This window comes from Vipera ursinii (genome assembly GCF_947247035.1).
Source record: "Vipera ursinii genome assembly, chromosome: 2".
Classification (NCBI taxonomy): domain Eukaryota; kingdom Metazoa; phylum Chordata; class Lepidosauria; order Squamata; family Viperidae; genus Vipera; species Vipera ursinii.
Window position 1 is genome coordinate 187,517,304 of NC_139513.1, and position 26,845 is coordinate 187,544,148.

Genomic DNA, 26,845 nt, shown 5'->3' on the forward strand with positions numbered 1-26,845 from the left:
AATTTCTGTTAATGTAGCCTGGCCATAAAGTACAATTAGCTCATCTGGTTGTGTTTCCTGTCTGGTCTACCTGGGAAAGCTGGCAGCTCCTCAGACTGGATGACGCTAAACATGTTACTGAGAACAGCTGAAAATTTTTCAGAATACTAATAAGAGTTTGTCAGCTCTGCCTGGTTTGGCTTGACACCTCACAGGCATCCTGCCATCAAACAGAAGGGAGAAGAAGGATGTAAAGGAGAAGGATGAAGGATGAAAGGGTAACAAAGTTTTGTGTGTTCATGATAGGCTATCAGGAGGGGGGGGAAATGACAGGTGACAAGGATCAGAGCAGCCAGATCCTGTTTGTACCAGCATCCCTTACACTGAGAAATATGCAGATTACCCCACCAATACTTCAAATTTCTGAAAACATCTTGGTGAGTTCCAGTTGGCTGGAAACAGACTGGTCATGGGGGGAGGGATGGGCTGGGGCCAAACCTACACTTTTTTTCAACTTAGTGAGCATGTAGATTTCAGAGCTGGCTTGACTTTACTATAACCAACATCCTTAGTAAAAGGATCCTTTGCTTTAACCAAATGGAGTCAAAGGCTTTTCTTTCCTAAGGGATTGGATTGGGGCAGACCTGACATTAAGCCAGCTCCGCAGTTGTGGACAACCCGGAGAGGAAACTGCCTCTACCATGGGGACCATGCAAATGATGTCGGCTCAAGGAACCAACCAGGAATGGAATGGAACAGAATAGAATCTGGAAGAGACCTTGGAGGTCTTGTAGTCCAACCCCTTACTCAAGCAAGAGAACATATACCATCTCAAACAAGTGACTGTCCAGTCTCTTCTTAAAAATTTCCAGTGATGGAGCGCCCACAATTTCTGGGGGTAAGTTGTTCCATTGGTTGACTGTCCTCACTATCAGTAAGTTTCTCCTTAAGTTCCAGGTTGCTTCTCTCTTTGATCAGTTTCCAACCATTGTTTCTCGTCCTTCCATCTGGTGCTTTGGTGAAGAACCTGGCCCCCTCTGCCTTGTGGCTGCCCCTCAGATACTGGAGTACTGCTATCATGTCTCCCCTATTTCTTCTTTTCTTTAGACTAGCCAAACCCAAGTCCTGTAGCCATTCTTCGTATGTTTTAGTCCCCAAGCCTTTGATCATCTTAGTTGCTCTTCTCTGAGAGCAACTAAGAGAGCAAGGCCTGGGGGAGAAGCATCTTCGAAATCCCCTCCTGGAGGGCTGGATCTATCCAGAGTGCTGGGAGAGGATGACCCATCTAGACCTCGATGGTCGGGAAAAAGAATGGAAAGAGAAATGCATGGGAGTAACATTCACCCATGGGGACCATGGCAGCTGCTGGCGAGAGACCCGAGTGGAGCTGCAGGAACTGGAGAAAGAAACGAGCGCAGACGAACTGGTGTGAGAGGACTAGATGCTGGAGCACGCCATAAGGTTCCTGGGGTGGGTTTTCGGTAGTCTCAAGGTTCGAGAAGTCCTAGCCCGAGCGGCACATCCTGCTGACCAGCCATCTCCAGCCATGGCAAGCAAGGGGGCAACTACCTCTGCCAGCTCAGCAGTGAGCCCCTTGGCAATCACAACTGTCCCAATGCCTGGCCCTGCAGCCTAGTCTGCACTGGCTGCAGGAGCACACCAGCAACACAGAGAGGGCACAAGACACCAGCCCTGGAATAAAGTTCAACAGAGACACTGAGCAATTGGGTTTCTTCCTGGCACAAGTTTGGACATACATGCAAGAATATGGTCCAGAAACAGCCACCAAAGGGGCTAAGGTGCTGTGCATGACCATGGTGTTAGAGGGGGCCATAGTTGAATGGATGGTTATCCTCCACAACAATGATACCCTGGAGCTGAGAAACCGCTTCGTGGCTGCACTTCAGAAGGGCTTCAAAGACTCCTTAGCTGATCGCAAAGCCAAAGATTGCATAAAGGGCGCAGGGAGCTGGCCAAGGGCACCCAGGAATTTCGCGACCTGCTTGCCAACCGACTAGCCAGAAGACATCTTTTTTATTTATTTTATTTTATTTATTTTAATCCCATTTATATCCCGCCCTTCTCCGAAGACTCAGGGCGGCTTACAATCTAAGCACAAATTAAATGTGCTTAGCAATAGCCTTCATTCTATGTATATGCCTGCTTATTAGGGCTTTCGCCCCCCCCCAAGCGGCATTATTACAAAGTCAGCTTAATTGCCCCCAACAATCTGGGTCCTCATTTTACCTACCTCGGAAGGATGGAAAGCTGAGTCAACCTTGAGCCTGGTGGGATGCGAACCTGCAATAATTGCAGGCAGCTGGTGTTACTTAAGGAGGCATTAGCCCACTGCTCCACCAAGGCTCTTGATCAGATGCTTCTGAGATGGGCTAAGTGATGAGGTCTACAACACCTGTATTTCCAGAGGTGTATTCCCTCCCCAACCTCTGTGGCTGGTATATCCTAGCAAAGATAGTGGAAATCAACCTGGTTTGATCCAAATACCGGCTGAGCCTTGGAATCGCGATGGGTGAAAAGAAAGAGGTCTCAAAATATGCACCTATGAGCAAAGCCCACTGAAAAATACACTGGCTGCTTCAGGTGTGGGAAGGAATTGCTGACTGCCGAGCTGCACACCCAGCCCAGAAGGCAACTCAGGGTCCTACCCAAAAAACAGTGTATACCCAGAAAACAGTGTAATCACAATAGCGAGCCCAAAACCACTCTGAAGGGTGTAGAAGTCGTGGAATTCACCTCATCTCCCAAAGATGGCTGGAGACCCGGTGGGTAGTCTGGTGGAAAGCGAGTCAGACTTTGACAATGATCCCTTGATTAGTTGCCTGGTCAACCCAGTGACCATCCCTACAGAACTGGTGGTTCAATTCTTGGAGTGAAAAGGGAGCCTAGTAGTCCTCCTGGACTTGGGGTGGACCAGATGCCTGGTCAACCCTGCCCTGGTCAAGAAACTCGGCATGAGACTCAAACAGTGCCCATAGCTTTTTGCCAGCTGGGATGGCTCAGTGGCGGGGTGGGTGGGTTTCCTGGCGATACTTGTTACCAAACCAATAGAGATGAGGATGAATGCACAAACAGAGACCCTGAGCTTCACTTTCCTGGAATGGAAAGGCTCCTTGTATTAGGACTGGCTTGGCTCCAGAAATGGAACCTCTATGTGAACTGGAGGAGAGGGCTGCTAAATATCTGGCTTGCTGGCTGTGAAGAGGGAGGGGGAAAGGGCTATCAAAAACCTATGCCAAACCTGCAGTAGGTGAAACCGAAAAGTGAGGTGGGAGTAGCTGCCAAAGTTCGCTCCCAGGGTGACCCTTGCATCCCCAAGGAGCCCTTTGACTTACAGGGCATCTTCAGTGAGAAGGGGTCAGACGTGCTCCTACCCCACCAACTGTTCCATCGAAATCCTACTGGAGGCCAAACTACCCAAACCTAAACTGTATTCCATGACCCCTAGGGAACTGGAGGAATTGTGGACTTTTATAGAGAAAAACCTGAACTGTGGATTCAACCAACCCGCCAGACTGCTCCGACACTCTTTAGGGAAAAGAAGGATGGTCTCTTCGTCTATGAGTGTCTTATTGTGGGCTCAATGTGGTGTGTGTGGAAAAAGTTTACCCACTCCCCCTCAAGAAGGACATGCTAGCCCAGGGGTCCCCAACTTGTGAGCCATGGCCCACTACCGAGCCATGGCCTATTGGCCACTGGGCCACATGAAAGGCTGGCCAGTGCACATGTACATGCACTTACCCTCCCACTCGCACCGAGTGTTGCATAGGTGCTAGCGCTGCCGTTTGAGGCGCTCACAGCCCCGTTAGCACATGCCTGCGTAAAGGTGTCTGCCAATCCCTTTTCCACTTGGCTGCCAACCCAAAAGGTTGGGGAGCTCTGTGCTAAGGCCAAGGGAAAGGTCTTCACCGAGTTGGATTTGTGGGAGACATACTACCGAGTGAGGATCAAAGCAGGGAATGAGTGGGAAACAGCTTGCCAGTTAGGATGCTTCCAGTTCCAGGTCCTCCCTTTTGGACTGCAAGGGGCCCCTGCTGCTGCTAATAAAAGTGCTGCATGAACACCTGTATAAGGGAGTGTTAGTTTAACAATGGATGACATTTTAATTTATACTGAGACAATGGCAGAACACGAAAAACTACTCAGAGCCTGCTCACGAAGCTTCGAGCAGCCAAACTGCCAAACTGTCCAAATGCGAATTCCACCATCGTAAAATTGACTATCTGCACTACTGCATCTCCCACGAGGGGATAGAAATGGACCCCGAATCATAATATAATCTACGTTTATATTATGATGCTTGTTGTCTGGTACGGTTAAAAGATTGGATATGTCAGTACCCATTTCTTTGATGTGTGTGTGTGGGGCTTTTCCTATTCCTTTTCTTTTCCTCTCTGGGTTCTGCCAAACTCCTGGGGGGAGGAGGGGAGGCTTTTGGGGGATTGTATGTGTAATGGCCTTTCGCTTTAATGCTACAATGTAACCTCTCCCCTCCCTCTATCTGCTTGCTCTTTGAACTATTCTCCCCTTGATGTCAATCTGGGGTGAGAAAGGAATGTGCCTTCAGCCATCTGGCTTATCTCTTGTTGCGTAAAGGAAAGTGCGAAGACCTAACATTTTCATAGCCTTGGGAAAGGAGTCTTATCAGCCTCGTTTCCACAGCGGACTTAATACCTGGGAACTGACCGGATGAACTATTGGGGTGGGGTTTGCTTTTTGCTCCTTTAATCTATTGATTTGAGTGGGAAACCCTCAGATCCTGCCTTCTATGCCTGCTGTCAACTTCACCTAATAAAAGTTCCTTTTGGAATGGAATTGTTCCAAGTGTCCTGCTTTCCTGGGATGAGGTTTTGAAGCGGGTCCTTACAGGATAACTTTAACAAATCCAAGGCTATTAGACCTTGAAGATTTTGATTTAAGACATGGGTGACATGTCTATCTGTGGTATGACAAAGTAAAAGTTAACCCTGGTTTTAAGATTGCATGTATATGATGGAATTGCATGTATGTGTTGGAAGTATAAAAGTTTAGCTGATAAAGTGCCACTTTAGCGATCATCTCATGAACCACTACATAGAACAGAGATGATTTCAAAATGTAAATGGATGACATATTGAGAGTTATTGATATTTGAAAAAGAGGGATTTAAGATAAAGACAAGAGAACAACTAATAAGTAAAGGAGTTGGTTGTGACTGGTTTAATTATTAGAATTTTTGAAAGATTTACATTTGACTAAAAAGTTTTCTTTTCATAGGAAACTAAATCTGAATTGGATGTAATTTATGTTCTGGAGATAACCACTTGATTTCTAAAGTATATGAAATATTACTTAATATGAACCTAAAAGATGAATATGTTAGAGTGTATGGTAAAATGGGTATAATATAATGCTAGAAAAATGGGGGAATATATGGGTGAAATGGACTAAAATTCACATTAATAACACATTAGCACTTAGACATATACCACTTCACAGTGCTTTGCAGCCCTTTCTAAGTGGTTTACAGAGCCAGCCTACTGTCCCCAGCAATCTGGGTCCTCATTTTACCTATCTTGGAAGGATGGAAGGCTGAGTCAACCTTGAGCCAGTGAGAATCAAACTGCCGAACTGCTGGCATCCAGGAGTCAGCAAAAGTAGCCTGCAGTACTGCATTCTAACCACTGCACTACCATGGCTAATTAAATTATAGTATGAAAGAAAACTTTTACAGAATGATGTATCATTGGTGCTTGACCCCAGATAGACTAGTGAAAATGTATAAAGGGATTTCTAATAAGTGCTGGAAATGTAATCAAAATCCAGGTTGATTTTATCTTATGTGGTAGTCTTGAAAATATGTGAAAACATACTGGATAAACATAACAATGACAATGCAAAAATATTTAAGATACAAATATTAATAAATCCTGAAGCTTTTCTTTAGGTATGATGGATAAGCCAATTGAAAAACAACTTGGGGTACTATTGCTTCACATTGTGACAGCTGCGAGAATTGTACTTGCCAAACACTGGAAAGAAAAAGAGATGCTGACTGCTGAAGAATGGATTTTGAAATTGACAAAGGTGACAAATTTTGCAGAGATGGCAAAATTAAACTAATCTTCAAATCCCTCTGTTAATCATATTAATGTTCAAGTTCAATTTGAAATCAACAGAACCTGCAAGCAAGATAATTTGCCTGTGGTTTGTGACTAGAATGGTCTCAGGCACAAGGAACCAGGATACCGTGAGCTGATCAAAGTTACTTCATTTGTTGCACGCCTATTTATGAGAATATTGTGAGACTGACTGCATTCTCATGGGAACAGTCAGATAAAGCTTCAGGGATTCTAAGGAAGGTAAGATTTGCTGCTATTTCCTTCTATGCAAGGACTCTAAGCTTAGCCCCCTCTTCACACCTTCCCCCACTCTAGATGGAGATTCCACTATAAATGCTGAAGTTTTAAGGAGGAATCTATACTTAGGCCACGAAGCATGAAAACGGATTATCAGTTTCTGCCAATCCAATTGCTTCTTTATTGCTAATACATTCTTCAAACAATCTATTCTATATAAATGGACATCTCCAAATGGAGCATGAGAAAATAAAATTAGGTTTAATTGGTACAAGAGTTGGAAGAGCTCAGTTACAACACCAAAATATGACTAAGAACACAACATGACTAGGAACAAATCACAAACTGTTCATATCAAGTTCCCAGTAAAGCAGAAGAACAAAGAACAAAGTTTACATGATTATAATCTTGAGCATATGACCTACCATTTTAAAAAGAACATCAGGAATCGCTTTGAAGTCCTGAGGGATGAATTTGAGAAAAAGACTGCCAAAAACCAAGAAACAAAAAAAAAAAAACCAAAACAAAACTGGATACTATAACATAGACTAACCGGGCTGGAATGAACCTTGGAGGTCCTAGTGCAACCCCAGCTCGAGGAGATCTTCTACCATTCCAGATAAGTAATTATCAAATCTCTTCTTGAAAACCTATAGTGATGGAATGCCCACAAAGTCTGAAGACAGGCTGTTCCACTGATTAATTGATCTCACTATCAGGAAATTTCTCCTTAGTTCTAGATTGGATCTCTCTTTAATGATCTTCCATCCATTACTTCTTGCCCTGCCCTTAGGTGCTTTGGAGTACAGGTTGTGCCCCTCTTCTCTGTGACAGCCCCTCAAGTACTGGAAAACAGCTCTCATGTCACCCCTAATCCTTCTCTTTTGATAGGCTAAACATGCTTACCGTACTTCTCTTAACCATTTATCGTATGGTTTAGCCTCCAGACCCTTTATCATCTTTGTTGTTCTTTTCTGTACTCTTTCTAGGACCTCAGCATCTTTTTTGTATTATGGCAACCAGAACTGGATACAGTATTCCAAGTGTGACCTCACTGCACGCATAGAGTGATCTTTATATTATTCCTCTGTTGATACAGCTTAGGACAGCACTAGCTTTTGGGGCAATTGCAGTACACTTCTGGCTCATACTTAGGTGGTCCACTAGGACCTTGATACCTCTCACAGTTACTACTATTGAGCCACGTACCACCTATTCTATACCTATGCATTTGATTTTTCCTGTCTAAGTGTAGGACTGTACTTTTTTCACCACTGAACTAAAACTTTTTGAATAGGGCCAATGCTCAAGTTGTCAAGATCCTTCTGAATCTTAAATCTTCTAAAGTGTTAGCAATTCTCCCTGGCTAGATGGCTGCAAATTTGATGTGTTCCCCTTCTATCCACTCCTCTAGATTGTTTATGAAGATGTTCAAGAGTACTGGGCCTAAGATAGAGATCTGAGATATCCCAATGTATGCTTCCCTCCATGTAGATGTAGTTCCATTGAGGACCTCACATTCAGTGCGACTGGTCAGCCAGTTGCAAATCCATCTGATGGTGATGCTATCTACATTTTTCTATCTTATCAAGTAGTAGGTTGTGGTCTACTTTGTCAAATGGCTTACTGAAGTTTAAGTAAACACAGCATTTCCCCACTAATTTATTAAAAAGAAACAATGGATATTGCTAGAAATAGACAAAAAGCAAAAAATAAGGATGGTTTCAGGAAGAAACTTAACAAAGGGTTTCAAGAGAGGTTTGAAATGACAAGAACTATTACTATGACATTTCTAAAGACATTGTAGATGGAGACAGACTTGGAAAAATAATGAGTTTTTCAAAATATCTCTGAACTCAGAAGGAAGTTGCAACCTCAAATTAAATACCCTCAAGAGGGAAAGAGTATACTGAAATTCTGTACACACACCCACAGAGAGGGGGGGGGAGAGAGAGAGATGGGAACTGGGAGAGAGAGTGAGGTTGACACTGTGCAAATGTCCTTCACTTAAATCAAAATTATGCACTAGTCTCATCATCATCATCATCATCATCATCATCGCTCTTGAAAGGAGTTAAAATAAAAAAGTCCTGCAGCTATGAGTGAGTGACAAAGTACTAAGCATAAATACACTGGGAGTTGTAGTCAGGGACCTGCACACAAGCAACTCAGGTCTAATAGCCACTTTTCACTGACCAAAGCAGCACTGAAACCAGTACCTGCCTAGGTGAGTTAGCAGTCTTCTTTAGGAATGCACTGCTCACCTCCACAGTATGAGGAAGGGACTGGAATAGCTGCCCCAAACTTTGCCTGCTTTACTGCATCCTGGTCAGTTCACCACAACTAGTGGGGATCCCATCTTGGAGGTTGAACAAACATCAAAAAAACACAAGGTGATACCTCTCACCATTGTCATTTGAACATGTTTGTGCTTTTGGACAACCCTATAAGAGGCAGACTAGGAGAACAGCTTTAGTTGCCAGAGTTTGCAAGATACAGTGAGGGAAAACATTATTTGATCCCCTGCTGATTTTGTACGTTTGCCCACAGACAAAGAAATGATCAGTCTATAATTTTAATGGTAGGTTTATTTTAACAGTGAGAGACAGAATAACAAAAAAAAATTCCAGAAAAACGAATGTCCAAAAAGTTGTAAGTTGATTTGCATTTTAATGAGTGAAATAAGTATTTGACCCCTTCGCAAAGCATGACTTAGTACTTAGTGGCAAAACCCTTGTTGGCAATCAGAGGTTAGACGTTTCTTGTAGTTGGCCACCAGGTTTGCACACATTTCAGGTGGGATTTTGTCCCTCTCTTCTTTGCAGATCCTCTCCAAGTCATTAAGGTTCTTCAGCCACTCCTTTGTTGCCTTGGCCATGTGTTTTGGATCACTGCCATGCTGGAATACCCATCCACAACCCATTTTCAATGCACTGGCTGAGGGAAGAGGTTCTCACCCAAGATTTGACAGCCCGTCCATCGCCCCTTTGATGGAGTGAAGTTGTACAGTCCCCTCAGCAGAAAAACACCCCCAAAGCATAATGTTTCCACCTCCATGTTCGACAATGGGGATGGTGTTTCTTGGGGTCATAGGCAGCATTCCTCCTCCTCCTAACATGGCGAGTTGGGTTAATGCCAAAGTGCTTGATTTTGGTCTCATCTGACCACAACACTTTCACCCAGTTCTCCTCTGAATCGTTCAGATGTTCATTGGCAAACTTCAGATGGGCCTGTATATGTGCTTTCTTGAACAGGGGGACCTAGTGGGCACTGCAGGATTTCAGTCCTTCATGGCGTAGTGTGTTACCAAATGTTTTCTTGGTGATTATGGTCCTAGCTGCCTTGAGTTCATTTACAAGATTCTCCTGTGTAGTTCAGGGCTGATTCCTCACCATTCTCATTGAAACTTCATGAGGTGAGATCTTGCACGGAGCCCCAGACTGAGGGAGATTGACAGTTATTTGTGTTTCTTCCATTTGCGAATAACCGCACCAACTGTTGTCATCTTCTCACCAAGCTCCTTGGTGACAGTCTTGTAGCCCATTCCAGCCTTGTATTGTCTTGTCCCTGACATCCTTGGACAGCTCTTTGGTCTTGACCATGGTGGAGAGTTTGGAATCTGATTGATTGATTGATTGATCGATTGCTTCTGTGGGCAGGTGTCTTTTATATAGGTAACAAACTGAGATTAGGAGCACTCCCTTTAAGAGAGTGCTCCTAATCTCAGCTCATTACCTGTATAAAAGCCACCTGGAAGCCAAAAATCTTGCTGATTGATAGGGGATCAAATACTTATTTCACTCATTAAAATGCAAATCAATTTATAATTTTGTTGAAATGCGTTTTTCTGGGTTTTGTTGTTGTTGTTATTCTGTCTCTCATTGTTAAAATAAACCTACCATTAAAATTATAGACTGATCATTTCTTTGTTTGTGGGCGAATGTACAAAAGCAGAAGGGGTCAAATAATTTTTCCCCTCACTGTACAATGAGGCCCTGAGTGAGACTTTTCTTCTCAACAAATGTCAGCTGGCTGGAACTGAAGGTGGATACACTTTTTTCTGGAGCAGACATGGCAGTGATGAGTGTCGTGATGCTGGAGCTGGGGTGGAAGTGGTTGATAGAACTCATTTTGTTTGGAAACATTGTTTGGAAACATTGCAGTTACCATTATAGCTAACCTGATCAGTGCCTGTGTATCTCACAATGACCAACCCTGAGACAAAAGACAGATTCTATGAAGAATTAGATGACTTGTTTGCAGTTTGCTGGGCAACTTTAATGCAATAGTAGATATGCTTCTGCAGCTTGGCAGGGAGTCCTTGTGAGACATGGAGTGAGCAAGTGTAACGGTAATGGTCTACTCCTAGTGAAGACCTGAGCAGCCCACAACCTCATCACCAATAACCACTTTCTGTTTGCCTACCAGTAACCCGATCTCCTGGATGCACCTCCACTCTAAGCTTGGCATCTTACTGATTATATCATTGTCAGGAGAAAAGGAAGCCAAGATTTCAGAGAAACTAAGGTCCTGGTGCTGACTGTTGGACTGGTCCCAGACTAATTGTCTCCAAAATGAAGCTCCACATCAGACACAAAAGATAACCAAAAGGAAGGAAGGCCATTGAAAGAATTAATGTGATTAGGTGGAAAAACCCCAGCATGGCTTCAGCACTAGCTGAAGACTTAGTAACTGAGCTTGCTGACCTACATCTTGCTAGCTGTATAAGTCTAGAGCAGAGGTCTTCAAACTCAGCCCTTTTATGACTCATGGACTTCAACTCCCAGAATTCCTCAGCCAGTGTGCCTGGCTGAGGAATTCTGGGAGTTGAAGTCCATGAGTCATAAAAGGGCCGAGTTTGAAGACCCCTGGTCTAGAGCTATCAGTGCAATAACTCTACTTGTTTGCCCAATATGTGCCAGGATATTCCATGCCCAAATTGGCTTGACCGATTATCATTGGACACACCACACTTAATTTTAATGTAACCAATGGTGCTAAGGTCCTCATCTATGATGCTGGACAAACAATGCTAAATCTGCATGTAATTTTCTAAAACTTTACGTTAGAGATTTGTGATAAACCTGTAAAATGTATTGATTCTAGATTTAATAATGGTAACAACACTGGGATGGTCAGCATTTGTGTCATTGAAAATTGTGAGTGGTGTGCACACCAAGAAAAAATATGGTAGATATAAATATAATCTCACCTGAGGCTGCTGGAGTATTGGTAGGAGTTGAAACAGCAGCTTGATTTCGAGCATGAGCAGGTATGAGGATTGAAGCCAGAGATGGATTGCTTGACAATTCTAGAAGGAAGTTGAAGAAAGATCATTTGTAACAAAGCACAATTCGATTACCTAATTTAGTAGACATCCTGATGAAGCCAAGAAAGTAAGGACGCTCTATGAAAAGTTCTATGATAATCATTACTGCCATGAAAGAATAGAGGAAGGTTAAATCCCACCAGTGCTCCCAAACACCATGCTGTGAAGTATTTGGGAAGGACAAAAGCATGCCAATATTGTTTTTAACAAAAAAATACTTTGCCTTTTTCTATTAAAATTGTAGATCATGTGCCACAATCTTTTTTCTCAAAAAACTAAAACAGACAGTCCATCATAAGCAAGAGACTAAAAATGTCCCCAGAGCCAGTTTGGTGTAGTGGTTAAGGCATCAGGCTAGAAAGAGAGACTCTGAGTTCTAGTCCCACTTTAGGCACAAAGCCAACTAGGTGACCTTGGGCCAGTCACTCTCTCTCAACGCTAAAAAAGAGGCAATTGCAAACCACCTCTGAAAAATCTTGCAAAGAAAATTGTAGCAATTTGTCCAGGCAGTTTCCAAGATTCAGAGATGGTTCAAGGGGAGGGGAAAGAATGTCAGTCAGAAATATTATTTAAAATAATAATAAATTATTGGCAACAATATAAAAGTAAAGAAGTTCAAATTATTTTGGTTTGCCCTTGCTTAGTTATTATTACAAATATCTTAGTGAAGTTATGAAAAAGAGAAGTTAGCTCCTCACGACCACATGGGTAAGTCCATATTGTTTCTTGGTAACAATACAAAGGTGCTTAGCCATCATCTTCTTCTTGCATACTTACTTTTTTACTTGCCTGCAGCCCAGGCTTTTACTCATAGATTCCCAGTTTTAATCCTGCTTAAACTTTCTTGAGATCAGTCAAGACTGGCTACCATGTTCTCTGACAACAGTGACAAGATTAACTTCCTCTATCCTGTATAACTGCATCCACACAATTCTCAAGGCAGTTTCCAGAAATGGTTTGCCACTGCCATTTTCTAGGATTTTTTTTTCCAATTTTACTACTCTACCCAGTTAGATGGCATTTCAAGGTAATTTGCTATGTAGAGTGGGTTAAAATGCAAGGGTTTGGGGAGGTTAAAAAAATCAGACCAAGACAAATCATTTCAGACTTTTTTCCACCTTTACTATATAGCATATAAGCTGTACAATTAAACTGAAAAACAAACCAAAATCTTTTAGCCTTTGCATGTAGAATCAAGCTTAGAGTTCTGGAAGACCTTCTCAATGACTGAAATTATCTATGCATTTGCCTCAGAATTGTACATGAACAGAAATGTCTTCTGTTGTTGACTAGTAATTAAAAAATGCTGTCAACTTTTTTTTATAACATTAGGATCACATATTATGATAATCAGCTTACAATATCTCTTAAAGAACTTAAAGGAAAAATGTTGCTTTACAAAAATTCTTTAAATGTGAAAGCAACAGAATCAAGCATCTTATAAAAGCTTTGCAGCAGATCTGATGCACCTTTTCACATTTTCTCAGCTGGAAGCAGCTCATTAAATTTTAATACTTGTGTTTTTGTATTTTTACTTTTTTCATTAAAAAATTACTGTTATTACTATTAAACAATGGTCCTCAAAAATCACTTTTAAAAACTTTGGTTTGTTCCATTTGTCTGTGTGTTGTCAGTAATTTCTTTCAGTGTTGCAAGATGCAACTTATTCACCCTCTATATTCTAACTTATTCAAAATAAATAATTATTCCCTGACCATGTTTTCATCAGTCTCAAGCTGCAATCATACTTCTTCATGTTCTCTGGAACTCCAGTGAAACTAAATCCTTCTTGTTAGGGAAGACAGGGAAATGGAACATTTTTATCATTTCTTTGCTATCCATAAGAACAGGAACATCTATAGACCAACACCTTTTCTTTTATTTGAATATATCATCTCTGCAAATATGAGCTAAGTGTGTATACCCTGCCTTAGTGATCTTTCATCCTTCCTCTTCTTATATATTCTTATGTGTCATGTTCATTTTTAAATAATTACTAGGCATTCTATGTAGTCAGTTGGCTTGTTCTGGTATCTGTTTTTTTTATTGGAAGTGCTTTTAAATGTGCCTTCCACTCCTGCTTTGCTAAGGATCCCAATCATCTTTGCTAAGGATCCCAATCATCCCAATCATTCTCCTGCAATACTTCAATATAGTCCAGTCAAGGAGGCTTGGTCAGGTTGTATTTTTCTTTATATAGAGAGTTCAAAGCTCATCTTTTTTTTCCCATACTCCGGATAGTAGCATATAAACAAGCTTACTGCTAAGCTTGTAAGCCGCCCTGAGTCTTCAGAGAAGGGCGGGATATAAATGGAATTAAAATAAAATAAATAAAAATAAACAGCAAGACTGCTGCGGAATGTCAGATACCTCCTCATAAGCTACTTTCTGAACACTTAGACTTGGAAGATTGATGCCAGCTCTATAAGGTAGACCAGAGTAAGAAACTGACGTCCTGTAGCTCTAAAGCCACTTTTATTAGCAGAGCTACAGTAACAGAATCATCCAAGTTTGAATGTGGTTCCCTTCCTCTTATCTTCCTGTGAATTGATTGGTAGGGGATGCTACCTCAGTCATTTCCCCACAGCTCAACCACCTTCTTGGTTTGGGTTCATTTATCTGATTGTTGCCTTGGCAACAGATCTTTCCTCTATCATTCAAAGCCACACTCTATACTCAATACATTTGGGCAGACACAATGGTTGCCTCCAAATATCTGAAAGGCAGTCTCATGGAGAAGGTAGAGTGTTCCATATTTTCCAAATGGCAGAGAGTACTAATATCTCTAATTAATTATAACGAAGGTGGCCTGCAATACTGCTCACTTTATAGATTAATCACAATTGCATACTTTCAGAGGTATAAAAAACAAAAATGATTTTATAATTGTATTTGAGTGGACTTGCCTAACAAATAATAAAAAAGAACTGCTCAAAGAAGTCGCAACTATCTGCATGTATTTATTTATTTGCATCCCTCCCTTTATTCTTTTTACAAACAACTCAAGGCAACAAACATATCCAACACACTTTCTTCCTCCAACAACCCTGTGACAGGAGTTACACTGAGAGAGAGTGGCCTAAGATCATGTAGCTGGATTTCATGGCTAAGGCAGGACTAAGACTCATAGCCTCCTGGTTTCTAGCCTGGTGTCTTAATCACTACACTAGACCAAACTGGGTCTTTCATGTTGCAGATCGAAGATGATAATGGTTCATCTTTGAATCCAGCTGATTAAATTCTATCACGAAGAACAAGCTGCTTTATTACTAACACTTGGCATCTCCTCTTGAAGTTTTTGGGGGAAAAATCGATCTGGAGAGCCACTGATAAGCTGCATGGATAATTCTGACAGAGACAGATCAATGATCTGACTTAGCATGGTAGCTTCTTAAAAAGCAGCTGTGCTGTTCAAGTGCTATTGGACCATGTACAAAAAAAATACTCCACAATTTCATGGGACAATAAAGAAAAATTGCTCAGAGTGAAGAATTACTTTCACTTTTTGTACAAGTAACTATTCTTCCAAATAGAAGTGCATTAATAATAGTAAAGACCTACAATTTTTGGCTAAGATCAAATGTAGAGGCAACTTATTCAAAGCTATATAGAACTTATGATTTTCCTACATTAATTAATGTAAGTCAGACATGTCAAACACAAGGCCCGGGGGCCGGATCTGGCCCGCAAAGTGGTTTCATGTGGCTCGCGAAGGCATCCTGGAAACAGTGAGGGAACGGCCCCCGCTGCCTTGGCCCCAGCCCAGAGACCCTCCTTCTGCCAGAGACCCCCAGATCTGTCCCACTCCTGCCCAGGCCCCCATAGGCACCCTTGATGAAAACGATGTAGAGCTGGCCACGCCTACCCAGTAGGCCATACGCACTCTAGCCACGCCCACCAAGTAGGCCATGCCCACCCTGGCCATACCCACCCGGCCCCCTGAGGGTAACCGCAATGCTAATGCGGCCCTCAATGAAATTGAGTTTGACACCCCTGATGTAAGTAATTAAAAAGTACTGCTTTTAGAAAAAGAAGTATTATTTTAACTATTAAATGTGCATGGGAAAAATAATCTGAAAAGTGGTGGTCTCCCTTATAGTACTTATAAGACACCAGTTTTAAAATGTGTGTGCATGATGTATAAATGCATAATCTGCATGATGTATATTTATTTGGTTACTTTGGAAGGAACTATTTTGTTCACGGGTCGGCAACTCGTGGCTTTGGAGCCGCATGCGGCTCTTTCAGCCTTCTCCTGCGGCTCCCAGTCATCCTCCGCCATTTGCACAGAGAGAGAGAGACAGACAGATAGACAGAGACAGGCACTTGCGCTTCTCTCTCTCTCTCTCTCTCTCTCTCTCTCTCTCTCTCTCTCTCTCTCTCTCTCTCTCTCTCTCTCTCTGTGTGTGTGTGTGTGTGTGTGTGTGTGTGTGTGTGTGTGTGTAAAAAAAGAGTGGCTTCATGCTGTTCTTCAAGAAGCTGACAAGCTTATTGGGCGGGGCTCCTGCCTTTGCTGCGTCTCCGCAGGAAGCAGCAGTAAGCAAGGCAGGAGAGCCAGCCCAGCCCAATAAGAATGTGTGTCAGCTTGTCCGAGAACAGCATGAAGCCAGCTTGCCAGGTGAGCAGAAGATTGGAGAGAGGGAGAGAGGGGGGTAGGGGAAGAGGGAGGGAGGGAGGGAAAGAGGGAGATCGAGGGAGAGAAAGATAGGGGTAGAGAGAACTCATGCACAGCAGCCTCTATTTCTTTTTAATTAAACTCTTCAATCAAGTTACCCTCCTTGCATGCGTGCGCGCAAGAGTTTTGTGGCTCCCATTGTTTTTTTTTCCCCTCTGGGGTCCAAGTGGCTCTTTGAGTGTTTAAGGTTGCCGACCTGATTTAATTGGTTACTTTACCTCTTCAGAAAGTTTGGGCTACAGACATGATTCCCAAAAATATGAAACATAATTAAGGATTTTATTTAACAATATTTAGCACTATTTGAAAATATATTTAATCCCACTGTGTGTATAAGCTTACTATTTTATATTTCAAATTTGACTATTTGGTATTCTAACTTATTCAAGTAATTATTATATTCATTGCTTAGTAAAAATTGCACTATGGACTATAAATTCATCTACATTCATATATTAATAATCAACTAGGAAATGACTTGCTAACTATGATAAGAGGTCTTAGATTATGGATTCAATTATACTTTACATCATCTTGCCTCCATCAAGAATGAACTGGCTACAAAGAGAGAGAGAGAGAGACAAACACACACACACAATTTGTAACTGTTTCCTTTTGTGTTTCCATCTATGCTGTGGAAAGAGTATTTTCTTTTGAAGCACCCAACACTTTATCCATCATTTCACCCTAACTTTACTTGATAGGATGCCATATGCTGGCATAATGTTTCCAAATTACCTTGAGTAGTAAAATTAAAGAGTGCAGGTTTCTCTCGACCACTTGGCAATTTGATGTTTGGGTCCCGTAATTCATCAAAGAAAGAATGTGCACATGCTTCCAGTGGAGTCAGGCGGGCAGTTGGGGTATATTCCAACAGGCGGCTACATAAAGCTATTGCTTCTGGTGGAGTGCGGGGTCGGAAGACCTATGGAAAAAAAAGAGGACAGGCTGACCATTTTGTTTTATACTTATTAACAAACTATGAGCCTAAACAATTAAGCACGTGTAGGTATTGTTTTGTTTTGTTTTTAAAAAGCTAACATCTTTACCAACTGGCAAAGGCAAAAATGCTTATTGCAAAGGAGCTATGTTGAATAAAGTTGAATTTACAAAATCCCTGTGGATATGACAGATATACAGCACCAAGCTGAAGAAATTTGGGAAGAAAGGAAATAATACCTTTAAAAACATAAATGATGCCACTAGGTTATGCAGATGGGCTGGAAAAGAGGAAAAAAGCAAGTGATGGGATATTTTGAGGATTGAGTGTTATATAATCCCATTTAAACCTGACAAAATCCAAAACATAGATTTGGATTTACCAAACTGCTAATTTGGTAATAGGGGTTTTAATCACCTGTCTGTGATGTTGTAGGTTCTCCTGCTTAAGTGGGAGACGGGACTAGAAGACCTCCAAGGTCCCTTCCAGCTCTATTCTATTCTATTCTATTCTATTCTATTCTATTCTATTCTATTCTATTCTATTCTATTCTATTCTCAACATGCAATCATCACTTTTGCACTGCATATTTTCTTGAATCTCCTTCAGGACTGCCTTAAATGTTAAACTTCCTGATAGTGAAAACAATTAATCAGTGGAATGGGTTGCCTCTATAGGTTGCATTCTAGTTCTAAACAGTTTTTTTAACCTATGTGGAAGGTCCTGGGAGGATAAACAATGGTTAAACCACTGGTCTGCAACCCGCGGCTCGAGCCGCATGCGGCTCTTTCAGCTGTCTCCTGTGGCTCCCAGTCCTCTGCCATGTGCAGTCCAAAAAAAAAAAAAAAGTGGGACTAAAAAAGTTCAACCAATCAATTCAAATATGCAGGGTAGGTGCATATTTCGCCTTGGCTCCACTATTGTCAAACCCTGTTCTGCGCATACGCGCATGTATGCACATGTGCACACATTTTTGCAGCTCCCAGTTTTTCCTTTTGTGAGGGAACCGGTTCTGAGTGGCTCTTTCACTGTTTCAGGTTGCTGACCCCTGGGTTAAACCCTTAGTGTATTGTATGATAAACTGACTTCACAGTTCCACAAAATGAATGCAATAGCATATAGACCACATGCAAAATCAAAAGCAGATCTGCATAAATACATTTTTGAAAGACACATTAACTTCAACCACAAGGAAAGTGCTTCAAAGATATTCTAATCTCTAATATAGACAGGGAGAGACTGAGCCTAATTTTATATACTATAAAAATGATGAATTTTTACAAAGCAATCAAAACTTATGAGTGAGAGTCCACACACCAGATTAAAACAGAACAGAATAGAATTTAGAGTAAATGAAAACCAAAAGAACCAAAATGCTTATCAATTTTTAACTACTATATAAAAATCCCAAACTAATGCTGAAGCAGCCGTGCATTTTTTGACAAGGCAACTTTGATGTAACAGAGTGATCGGATGATGAGAGGAGAGTACAACTCTTCCTACTCCAATTCGTCACTAGAACCACCTCTCACTCACCCATATATTTAAACACCCATCCCCATATAGCTCCTTTCTTCTAAATTGCACTGAAATCCAGTTTTTTATTTGTAGGAGTAAAGTGTGTGAAAGAGAAGATGCTCCCAAATCCATACACTAGGCAATTTCCCTCTGTAAATGGACCTGAAAAAGCAGGATTTGAAATCCTGTGAATATTGTTTCATCTCACTTAGCCTTGCCTTACCTTATAACTTAAGCCAGGAGAGTGATGAGGCACTCTCAGCTGTTCTCCTAATTCTTTCATTCCAAGAGCGGCAATTGCTTTATAGACCTGATAATTTTCAGATGAAAATAATATGAGGGGAACTATTGCAATAGCAGCTTCTGAATAGAAAACACAATACAGTAGTAATTGTGCTTGGGCACACATTTTGAAAGAAAGTGAATGGATAAAAGATTGAAAAATAGTCTTACATATGTAACAATATATATGATGAGATGAACAGTGGAGGTAGAATTTAAGAGCAAAGAAATCAATGCCATTGGTTCAAACTTTTCCTCCAGATATCTAATATGGGAACTATTTTGGATTTTTATTGTAAAATGTTTTAACTGATTCATTAGATGTGCATAATTTTATGATTCTTAGATAATTTTGATAGTTATATATTAAAATGACATGGGATATTAATGTCACATTATTATTATTTTAATAGCAATAGACTTATATACCACTCCATAGTGCTTTAGAGCATTCTCTGGGTGGTTTACAATGTCAGCATATTGCCCCCAACAATTTTGGTCCTTGTTTTACCGACCTCGGATGGATGGAAAGCTGAGTCAATCTTAAGCCCCATCAGGATTGAACTCCAGCCTGCAATACTGGATTCTAACTACTGTGCCACCAAAACTCCCGGTTATTAAAGAAAACACTGCTTCCTGCTTTACACTGTTTCCTTGTTTCAACTTGTTCTTAGGAAAGTTTTATTACTTTACTGTTATGGGCAAACACAAATACTACAGAACAAGGAAATGTAAAGTATTTTTCCACTACAAGCCCTGGGTGAATTGTATGATCTCTCTTTGAAACACAGAAGAGTATGTGGATTTGAGAATCTTCTACTGAGGATGCAATTGCTGCTTTTTGAAATCTCATCAAAAAGTGAAATTCGTATGCTTCAAATTCATGTTGGGAGTTTGTGTAGTAAGACTGACCTTTTTTTTCCTCAAGGGAAAACAAACTTCTTAGTCAGATAATTATTCTGAATGACATTTCAGTACATGATTACTACATTTTGTTCAATTTCCAAAAGTGAAACAAAACGAAAGGCAATGGATGTGATGGAAGCAAGGATGCTTTGTATGAGGACAGAAATGAATGGAAGAAGACTATGGAGAATTTTAGCTATATTCCCTTTTCTTACCTTATGCCATATTTTTTGGCATATTTCCATAGCTTTTTGTGATCTATACAATGTTCACTCATAAACACATTACACACATAGATTAGGTATTTCTGTCCCAATATGAAATTCCAAGTGCAATTCAATCTAATGATTACAGCCAAAGGGAATATTTGTAAAGAAACATACTTAATTTAGTATCCACCACATCTTTTAAAATATGATTCTTATCACCTCTAATTATGACAATTTGTAATTTGCTTTTATTTTGAGGGAGACAATTAATATAGCATTCATTAATAAGCTAATAGAAATTATTCTCATATTTCTCATGTTCTATTAATTAAAATTGAAGCAGCCAACATAATTGCAAGCACTATCAGGGAGTTATTTTTCTTTGAAAACTTGAAATGAGTCATGAGATGTTTGCATAAATGTTGAAAAATGTAAACATTACTTCTATTCCCAAACATCTAATTTTACAATAGGAAGAGAATATTAGCTGACTGCTCCTTGTAGTCTAATAACTTGGTGTAAACTTTTCAATCCTAATTTTGTTTTTGTTTCCCCAGCAATTAACCTGGTGATATGGAAAAAAATTATATACATACCCGTACTCCTGAGGTGAAATGTCCTGTTCCTGACGAGTCCTAAGGATGATAATGCAGTGAAATAATCCAAACAGGGGGAGTCAATCCAAAAGTATATAGTCCAGCAAGGAAAAATATATCCAATATTATAAGAAATCCAAAGTGATGGGGAAATATTAAATGTTTAATACAATTAGAACCTTTAAACATCAGCAAGTCCAAAAAATTAATAAAAATAATTTTGCGAAGCTGAGGCATAATATAGAAACATTTTACTTTAATGCATGTTCCAATGCCAGTGACTTTACTAAAAGGTAACAAAAATATGAAATCAAATGTCTGTGTAAAAGTAAAATTATATTGAATTTTCAAAACTAAGCTATAGATCTCCTCCCTATCTTGGAGAGAGATGGACACAGGAAGGAGCATGAGACATGCAATCATGCACAGACTCATTTATTCCTGTTTATTTATCCTAAAAGCACAAGCTGAAAAGTGTTCTGATATAACACTTCTAAGAGAGAGAATCATTAAGTTTCTCATTTCTAAGATGACCACTTTAAATGTCTATAAGCTACATCAGGCCACCGCGGATTATTCTTCATCTTGGATTGACTTCCCCGCCAATGGATTTTTTTAGCGTTTAGATTTTTAGCTGATATTTCATTAGGATGCTTCAGGAACTGGACATGACACTTCAGGAGTGATGGTAGGATCTAACTTACTTTCCCCTTTGTTGTGGTTTCCTCCCTTATACCCTCAGTCATTTATAAGTGCAGGGGATTTATGTTTTTCTTTTCTAAGAGCAACTGATGATGACAGAAAGACACTGCATTCTTTAACTCTTCCCACCTCAATCTGTTCTGATGCTTTATTCACCCACTAAGAACTACTTAACAACATTCAAACAACTAACATTAAAAGCAAGGGACTGTCACAGTTACAGATCAAGCAGTCAATAATACAGTTTGCCAACACTTAAGCACAATGGGGCTACCAAAACAAGGGATGTTTTCAGCATTCTATTGTGCATAGGTGTCAAAGGACATATTGCAAGGTTCACTGTTAGCTGTGAACTGCCCTCACTATTATGTTTTGAAGAGAATAGTTACTGTTTTTCATGTAGTTTTCAGTGAGGGAATTGCTTGCATAAATAATCCGCGGATTAGTTTTTAGTCTGCGGACTAAAACTTAGCACTTGGGTCTAAAAGCCGGCCCGTCTCAAGGAAATCTATTGAAATCTGAAGCAATCTTGACCAAGGAAAGGAAAAGCTGACAACACAAAGAATAATGCAAGTTGGCAGACTAACCTTTAGTATGCAGACTAAATACGGCCAAATAAATGCACAGGAAAGCCACAAGCAGAAAACTAAAGTGACACATGTGAATGCTGACTAGAACTATATGATTTTAATTCTTAGTAAATTATAATTTACTATAATCATAGATAGTATTTTAATTAATTTGCTCAGCTTACTTATTAATATAGTATGTTAAATGACATAAAACGCCATGCTGGAAAAAACCCTATCATGAATGTTGCCATGGAATATACTTCTGTTGAATGTTCCAACTTTCTCCAGGATATGCCATTTCATTTTCCTCTGCAGCCATATAGGAGTTACCATTTTGTAGCCCCTAAACATGTTCAATTTGCATTGCACTGTTATGGAGAGGAGAGTTCTATCCCTCCTCATTTATGTTCTATTTCTGCCTAGTTATTCTCATTCCCATATTGATATCTTTCATATTTGTATTTAATACATTAAACCTAGTACTGTTTGTAGGATTTTTTGCCCATCCCTTCTTTTAGCTAAAGATTCTTTTTATAGTTCTCAAAACCTTAAGATTTGATAATAGTAGTAGCATCTTCTTATTTTATGGAAAAATTTAAAAGATCATAATAAGGTTTCAACCTGAAATAATGGTTACTCCCATTTATTTTAAAAAATCTATCATAATAATTGTCCATTAAAATTTATGAATTATATATATTCATGATTTTATTTGGACAGGATTTAACACTGTGTAGTATCTTGGAGGCAAAGTATTAGTGAACATTTATACCATTTTTAAGGTGGCACATTTTCCAAGTTCAATATAAATTTCTACAACTTTGTCCCACATGCTGTACCACCTACCAATTATGGGCCCAGCACACTGGAGTACAATTATTATGGAATTTTACTTGGTTATAATAAAAAAAACGTATTCAGCAATAACACTGTACAAATGCTTTTTGAGTGAAACAGGACTTCTAGAACTACTCATTAAAGGCATGAAACAGTTATAGCCACTCAAAGGTTGTTCTTTGAAACACTGCTGGAAAATCCTAGCTGCTGTTCTGTGCTGTTGTAGTGGTGAAATGTAGTTAACTGAGACTATGAATGAGGCTACAATATGATACTGAGAAATTTTGCTTTTTTGGACAAATGTCGCCTATTCAAGTGCAATATGAAAGAATACAGCAGCTATATACCTCAACAGTCTTAACATAGAAGAGAAAAAGGAGAGAGGCAATGAATCAAGTCAAGGATTAAAGCACAATGCTACATAATTCTGCATGAATCCGATCCTTCTGATAATGGAACTGTGTTGCATTCAGAAAGTGGTTGAGAATTCTAATTTTCGTTTATATAGTGACATTTTTAAACCATGAGTTCAAAAAGTGCCAAAACAGGATTAGCTAAAGGAATTTCTTTTATCTTAAAAAAGTTTTATTGGGGGGGGGGTTCAATATGATTTTAACAAAAAAGGACATGTGGAAAAATGCACTATGTATTTATTAAAAAGAAGCCAAAATGGGAATTTTTAAGAATTTTAAAGAATTTCTACTGAATTCTTATAGAAAACCATATATACTTATTTTTCAGAGAATAGCTTCATAAAGTTATTGGCAGCCTAATCCTAAATTCATTTTACAATATCTTGATCCTGCTATTATTATATGACATCATTTACTTCATATATTAATTAGTGTTGACATACATTTTAAGTCTTTTCAGGCAATCGTATCTCATTCTATATTTTTTCTTTAAACTACTCTATATTCTAATATGCACTGCATATAATAAATAAGGTGCTGAATTTTAAATAAATAAATTAAAATAACTGAAAATCAATTATTATAAACTCTTGAATTGGCTACTTGTTGATATAAAAACCCTTGCAAACTCTTCAAAACTAATTTGACTCATTTATTTTTCTTGGGTTTTTCCTATGTTATGTACAAGTAAAACTCTGAAAATTTGAATATCGTACATAAGTTTATTTCAGTAATGCAACTTAAAAGGGGAAACTAATATATGATAGACTCATTACATGCAAAGCAATATAGTTCAAGCCGTGATTTGTCATAATTGTGATGATTATGGCGTACAGCTCATGAAAACCCCAAATCCACAATCTCAAAAAATTAGAATATTACATGCAATCAATAAAACAAGGAGTGTACATACAATATCGGACCTCTGACAAGTATAAGCATGCATATGTTATCAGTACTTGGTTTGGGCCCCTTTTGCAGCAATTACTGCCTCAATGCTGCGTGGCATGGAAGCTATCAGCCTGTGGCACTGCTGAGGTGTTATGGAAGACCAGGATGCTTCAATAGTGGCCTTCAGCTCTTCTGCATTGTTCGGTCTCATGTCTCTCATATTTCTCTTGGCAATGCCCCATAGATTCTCTATGGGGTTCAGGTTAGGCGAGTTTGCTGGCCAATCAAGCACAGTAATCCCACGGTCATTGAACCAGGTTTTGGTGCTTTTGGCAGTGTGGGCAGGTGCCAGGTCCTGCTGGAAAATGAAGTCAGCATCCCCATAAAGCTCGTCTGTGGAAGGAAGCATGAAGTGCTCCAAAAATCTCCTGGTAGACGGCTGCGTTGACCCTGGACTTAATGAAGCACAGTGGACCAACACCAGCAGATGACATGGCTCCCCAAATCAACACAGACTGTGGAAACTTCACACTGGACTTCAAGCATCTTGCAGTGTGTGCCTCTCCATTCTTCCTCCAGACTCTGGGTCCTTGGTTTCCAAATGAGATGCAAAAGTTGCTCCCATCAGAAAAGAGGACTTTGGACCACTGAGCAACAGACCAGGTCTGTTTTTCTTTAGCCCAGGTAAGTCGCTTCTGACGTTGTTTGTTGTTCAGGAGCAGCTGAAGCCCATGTCCAGGATCTGTCTGTGTGTGGTGGCTCTTGATGCACTGACTCCAGCCTCAGTCCACTTTTTGTGAAAGTCCCTAGCACTTTTGAATGGCGTTTTCATGATAATCCTCTCCAGGATGCAGTCATCCCTGCTGCTTGTGCACCTTTTTCTTCCACACTTTTCCCTTCCACATAACTTTCTATTAATGTGCTTTGATACAGCACTTTGGGAACATCCAACTTCTTTTGCAATTACCTTTTGCAATTATGGAGGGTGTTAATGATGGTTTTCTGCACAACTGTCAGGTCAGCAGTCTTCCCCATGATTGTGATTCCTACTGAACCAGACTGAGAGACCATATAAAGGCTCAGGAACCCTTTGCAGGTCTTATGGCTTAATTAGCTGATTAGAGTGGGACACTTTGAGCCTAGAATATTGCACCTTTTCACAATATTCTAATTTTCTGAGATTGTGGATTTGGTGTTTTCATGAGCTGTACACCATAATCATCACAATTATGACAAATCACGGCTTGAACTATTTTGCTTTGCATGTAATGAGTCTATCTCATATATTAGTTTCCCCTTTTAAGTTGCATTACTGAAATAAATGAACTTTTGCACGATATTCTAATTTTTCAAGTTTCACCTGTATTTTTTTTCAGTTTGCTCTAACATAATTGTTCACTATATTCATCAGAACAGAACACTAATTCCTCCCATTAAAAATTGGAACTCAAATGTCCAATAAAAAAGGAATGCGTTATTAATCTGTTGTGTACATTTTTTTTCTTAACCATAACAAGCAAAATGAAGAAAACTGTTGCGAATCAAGCTAAAACTCTGGTAGAGCACAAAACATATTAAGCTCCCTTGGATCAAAAAACGAAGATACGTAAGAATAAAATCTTACCACAACTTGCTTTCCATCGAGAAATCAAGCGTCAAACCCATGGATGGTAGTGAGAAGAAAATAAATAACATGTTACAGGTCCCATTTGTGGGCTTTTAATAAAAGCCTTTGAATATTGTCCAAGGAGCATTGAGTTTTACTTATAATAAACTATCTTGTGAAAATAGAGATGCCAATGGAATGGAGCCAAGAACAGTGACACAAAAACAGTGCAAAATAGCATAGTTTTGACTGCTGAAAACAGCTTCATGAAAAATTATTCCTGCTTAGCAAAATGAATTGCTTTATTCTGAAAAACTTGTCTCTTGTTTTCTGGCAAATCAGAGAGGAAAAGGCTATATCTTCTGCCATATACAGATGCAAACACATGAACCAAAAATTGTATTTTTTAGTCAGACTTAAATGTTTGTTATGCAAAAGGGGTTCCTTGCTCTCTTCATGGCTGAAACCATAGAAATAATCTCAGTCTGGCATTTGCAAATCTTTTCAGGTTGCAGAATCTATTCGTTTTCTTAAAAAAAACACCATAAAATCCTATTGCCTGTTTCTCAGAGTGATGAATCATCATGAGCACAACTGCCTTACCTGGGGAGAGTGGGCATCTGAGTATCAACTGCTAAACCCTGTTCTTTCCAATGACAAATTGCACTCAAGTGGTTTTTTAAAAATTGTCATTAGTCTCTCATTCAGCTCTGTCAAATTTGTTCAGTTAATTAATTCAGTGTAGGCACTGCCTGACTTCAACTGACTAGATGGTTCACAATAAATTTACATGCACATGCACACACACACATATGTAAAGCAGACCTGCAATGCTGAAGTGAAATGTGATAACCAGTTTAGATTCCACTTTATATTCCACGATAAACCTCCCACAGGAAGGTGGGAAATCATATAGCTTTTTGAAATGTGAATTAACTCCAAACTAATCCATGAAAATTTGGGACATATTCATAAATACTATCAGAGAACAAATAAAACCATATAAAAATTCTAAAAGATCACCCTCGTTCTGA

General features: G+C 39.7%; 1 protein-coding gene across 7 annotated transcripts in view; it reads right to left on the reverse strand.

The window, feature by feature from the left end:
- Positions 1 to 26,845, reverse strand: part of GSK3B (glycogen synthase kinase 3 beta) — a 174,677-nt gene that overhangs the window by 17,869 nt on the left and 129,963 nt on the right. For 4 of the 7 annotated variants that reach the window (XR_014491719.1, XM_083356228.1, XM_083356232.1 and 1 more), the window contains 4 exons: positions 20,791 to 20,829; positions 19,021 to 19,107; positions 17,078 to 17,264; positions 11,548 to 11,646 (listed from right to left, as the gene is read on the reverse strand). Coding sequence is in view for 6 of the 7 variants with exons in the window: in XM_083356228.1 (XP_083212354.1) it covers positions 11,548 to 11,646; positions 17,078 to 17,264; positions 19,021 to 19,107; positions 20,791 to 20,829 (412 nt within the window). In the remaining variant the exon portion in view is untranslated. The remainder of the gene's footprint in view (positions 1 to 11,547; positions 11,647 to 17,077; positions 17,265 to 19,020; positions 19,108 to 20,790; positions 20,830 to 26,845) is intronic. The other 3 variants (XM_083356229.1, XM_083356231.1, XM_083356230.1) reach the window with 3 other exon arrangements.